The following is a 4,504-nucleotide window of genomic DNA, read 5'->3' as shown; positions in this document are numbered from 1 at the left end:
GCTATCAGCCTCAAGCTTCTGTTGTACCCATCCCTGTCCTGCCCTGGTTTCTTTCCTCCAGCCAGTCCCTCAAAAGGGAAGCCTTTGTGCTGAGTAGACTCTAGGCTTTTGACTTCCTACTGGTTTGGGTGCAGCCCTTGGGGCTGGGTGTTGCTTATGCAGAACTAGTGATGCTGTCCCTCATCTTATCTGCTCTAGCTCTCTGTTTTGCAGCAGGGAGTGAGAGACAATCTTTGCATCTCAGATCAAAGCTCCACAGATGGTAGATCTTCTCTTATCGAGATGGACTGTGAGGGGGGCTCTATGTGGCACCAACTGCCTTCCCAATATCTCATATTTAAACATTATCGTGTATTGGAGCTCCTGGGTGGCTTATTTGGTTAAGCATCTGCCTTTGGCTTGGGTCATGATCTCAGAGTCAGGGATCCAGCCCCACACTGGGCTCCCTGCTCAGTGGGGAGCCTGCTTCTTCCTCTCCCTGTGTCCCTCCCCAACCCCTACTCATGCTCTCCCTCTCAAATAAATAAAATAAAATAAAATAAAATAAAATAAAATAAAATAAACCAGTGGTTCTCACTGAGGATGATTCCTGCTCCCCTGCACCCTTGGGGAATACTTGGTGATGCCTTGAGACACTTCTGGTTGGCATAACTTAGTGCAGAGAGGTGCTACTCCTGGTACCTAGTGTGGAGAGGTCAGGGCTGCTCTAAACATCTAATATCTTTGCTTGTGATTCACATTGACCTTAGTGATTCTGAATCTTACTAGAGATAAATCCAAATTAGTATAGAGTTGATGATTATAGTAAGGATCTGGTGTAATGTCTTGTTTAAGTTGAAAATATGGATCCTGCCTCCTCAGGGATTCCCTCTCTCTTTCCCTAATTTTTCTTCATTGTTTTCTCTCTGTTTCTGTGTCTCTCACATTCCCCACCCACCCCCACTCCCACTCCTTCCAAACTTGTAGGCTGCTTTAGGCTGGGGGCCGGTTGCTTTGTGCCAGGAGAAAGGAGTGTCAGAGAGAGGACACACACTCAAGTCTGGAAGCTGGATCTTTATTGAGGTTTAATGAGGACTCTGTGACCCGGAGGAGCCCTCTTGGGTCTGAGGGATGTAGTGGGGCCTCAGTAGAGACTAGAGGCAGCTCCAGAGTAAGTGGCACAGAAAGCCTGCTCAGGTCTGGTTCCAGATTTCCCCTCAGGCTTGCCCAGGCTGCATTCAGGCTTTATTCTGCTTCAGAATCTTATTGATCCAGGGCCGGTAGTGGGAGATTCGGGTGAAGACAGCAGGGGGCTTTGCATCATTCTGCCCATAGGACACAATTCCCTGGGCTACCCCAGCACACAGAAGAGGGCCCCCTGAATCTCCCTGTGGGGCAGAGAGAGAAAGAGGGAGAGAGAGAGCACAGAAGGTCAGCAGAGAAGTCATCCACTTCTGCCTGTGGGTTCCAATTCCGAGTCACAGTGAGACCTCAGGTCAGACCCAGCAGCCCTGGCTCCTCATGGGGTTATATGTCTCAGTGTGATGCCCCTTCTCCCTTTCCTTCTTGCCACCCTGTGTGCCCTGTGCCGCAGCCTGGAGGGATGGTTAGAGTCTGCATGGGTGGGGGGATAGATCTGGAGAGGGGTGATTCCAGTTCCATAGGCCTATGATCTGAAACCCTGTGGCCACCTGACAGTCTACCCACCCCCTCTTCTTCCAGGAGACATTCTGGACCCCAAACAAACAGTGATTTATGGAAAAGAACCCTTGTTGGAGGATTACCTTAAATGCAGATTTTGTCTTCCTGGGATTGCCAACACACAGCTGGAGGTTGTGGTCAAAAGCCATGTAGTGTCTACAGGCCTGGGGGTCCATGAGCCTCAGCTTCACCTCTTGCAGAGTGTCAGAGCCTGATCCATTCACTTGTCTTTTTCCCCAGCCAGCCACCCGGCACATTCTCCCAGGTGGGACGAAGTTGAACTGGGGTGAGAGGGGGAGGGTCCCCACAGCCAGGGTCAGGTTGGCCTTCTCCTTCAACTGTGAAGGGCAGGAGGGGCTGTCAGTGCCAGAAAGGGCTGATGCGGTAGGGTAGGTGGAGGAAATTGGGGGAGGACAGGGCAAACCGTTTCACATTAAAACTAGCCCTCCGGGGGTGGGGTGGGACTTGGTGGGGTTGGAGTCCATAGGCAGGTTGAGGAAACTTCAGGGCACTGGGGACCTGAAAGAGAAAACTAAGAGAATGGGAAGTGGAGGAGGGGGAGAAAGAAGTCATCACCTTCAGTAGCATGATGTCATGGCGAATAGTAAGGTCATCATATTTTGGGTGAGGGAATTGTTTTATGACCTCAAGCTTCTGCCACGTGTCTTCTTTCTTTTGTATGTTATGGGCTCCAAGGGTGACCATTATGAACCTGTTGAGAGAGAGAAGGAAGGACAAGGAGAAACAGTGATGGTCTAGGGTTCCTCCTGGGATCTGCCCACTGAGGACTGGAGTCTATCACAGGGGTTACTGGACTCTACCCACCCCTCCTTTCCCTGGGCCACATGTGGCATTTGGGGGGTTAGGTTTCACTAGGGAAATGGAGACAATATCCAGGACCCTCAGGAATTGCTGGGAACCGAGTCGCCCATGGGGGATCCAGGAGCAGGGTTAGTGCTTTCTAATTCAGGGGGCCTTATGTGAGGGCCAGCCCTCTGAGAGATATCAGAGGAAAGGGGGAGGTGGTGGAGTTTCCCTGGTAGACCCTGTTCTCTGCCTCCCATGAAAAGGATGGGTCAAGTCCCTGAGAACTAAAGGCCAGCTTTCTTGGAAAGGGCAGAGAGGAAGTGGCCTGAAAGTCACATGTCTCATATGTTGGGGTCGAGGAGAAGGGAGTTACTTTTAGAGGAGGGACACTTGGTTAGGGGCTCCTTTTCCTTTGTAGGGTTGCTGAGCTCGCAGTGATTGAAGATCAGGGCATCCATCAATTATGGGACCAATTCCCTTAAATTCAAGTCTTGCCTCTCCCAGTCCCAGGAGCCCCTCCTCAGGCTGCCTAAGTGTGCATCCCTCACTGCTACCCTGCTACCCTATCCCCCTTTTGGAGATAAACAGGACCCTGTTGTGTCACCTTCCTGCACAGTGAGCAGCCGTCAGTACGAAGTTCCGCCTTATCAGGAAACCACCACAAGACGCCAGGTGATTCCGGAGAGTGAGGATTTCCAGGTGGGCCATGTAAGGGCGGGAGTGTGGCTTGGACTCTGTGCCCCCGATGATCTCCTCTGGAACAGAGAGCCCCTGGGCCTGAATACAGAGAATGCGTAGGCTGGGCTGGAGTTGGGAGGGCTTCTTTTGAATCTCATCCTCACCCTGTGCTCGGCCCATCATCACCCTCAGGATGCTTTAGTATCTGGTCTCCCCACCCACAACCTCCCATATAAATTCTCATTCCTTCTTCTGGGTACAACAGCCAATCTGGCCTCTGTTGCCATTTAGGCATTTTCTACCTCAGATTTCTCCTACACCAAAATTGCCCAGGCCTTAATGCTCCTTCGTCACCGTGTAGGGCAAGCTCCCCGGGTTCTTGTCTTGACCTTCTCCACAGGTTGTGTGAGCAGCGTCACAGAATGGCCACAGATAAAGTGTAGCCCCGAAGCTCAGAAGATAAAGAGAACTTAGGGCCTTCTACACAGTATCTCACAGTGAGAAGATATCCCTCTTCCTTTCACCTGTTCTGGGCTTTCCCCTAGTCAGTGGGGTTCCTTGTCCCTGGGAACTACCACAGGCTACAGAGATTGGGTGGATATATCCCAATTGGAACATCACTCTGGACTCCTACAGAGAGATCCTGCCACCTTGTTTATGAGTCAGCTATATTCAGACTAAACTTGGTTTTGGGGTGCTGATCCTGCCGTTTCCAGGGGGAAGGATCCCAAGACTCACCAGCTTCTGCTCTGGAACATAGGAGAAGGAGCAGCAGGGTGAGAGGAAGACAATGCATCTTCTCAGTGAGGCTGCCCTGGGCAGATGCTGCTTCTATTTTCTGGTCTTGGGTTTTATAACTCCAGCAATGAGCCAAGGGCTGGGCTGGTAACCACAGGAACTATGTGGTCATGTTTTTCTTCTCCCATATTAGGCTATCTTTCTGATCAGATGTTTCTTCCAAGTTACACTCTGTTTTGCTGGAGGTGAAGTGGAGTCCTGACCCCGAAGTTCTGGCTTCCAGGATGAGCTTTCAACCATGGTGCCTTATCTGGGACGTAGGGGGTGGAAGGATCATGTCTTTCCCAGTTAGGGCAGTTTGTTAAAGACTCTTCAGAAATATGGGTAGGGAGAGTCCTTGTGTGGAACATCCAGAAATATATGCACTTTTTAAAAAAGATTTTATTTATTCATGAGAGACGCACAGAGAGAGGCAGAGACATGGACAGAGGGAAAGGCAGGCTTCTCAGAGGAAGCCAGATGTGGGACTCGATCCCAGGATTCCAGGATCACGATCTGAGCCAAAGGCAGATGTTCAACCACTGAGCCACCCAGGTGCCCC

The 4,504-nt window shown here is 50.9% G+C and overlaps 1 protein-coding gene across 1 annotated transcript; it reads right to left on the bottom strand.

Annotated features, from left to right (window-relative positions):
* Positions 1-1,038: 1,038 nt before the first annotated feature.
* LOC129499466 (chymase) lies at positions 1,039-3,987 on the bottom strand. Its single transcript, XM_055309208.1, has 5 exons — positions 3,904-3,987; positions 3,092-3,242; positions 2,257-2,392; positions 1,764-2,018; positions 1,039-1,367 (listed from the first exon to the last, which is right to left on the bottom strand). Exons 1-5 carry the CDS (start codon positions 3,959-3,961, stop codon positions 1,218-1,220), a joined length of 750 nt encoding a protein of 249 aa, XP_055165183.1. The 5' UTR covers positions 3,962-3,987; the 3' UTR covers positions 1,039-1,217.
* Positions 3,988-4,504: the final 517 nt, after the last annotated feature.

Source organism: Nyctereutes procyonoides, unplaced genomic scaffold (genome assembly GCF_905146905.1).
Source record: "Nyctereutes procyonoides isolate TBG_1078 unplaced genomic scaffold, NYPRO_anot_genome, whole genome shotgun sequence".
NCBI lineage: Eukaryota > Metazoa > Chordata > Mammalia > Carnivora > Canidae > Nyctereutes > Nyctereutes procyonoides.
The sequence above is the reverse complement of the archived record's forward strand: the minus strand, read 5'-3'. Positions and strand labels throughout refer to the sequence as shown.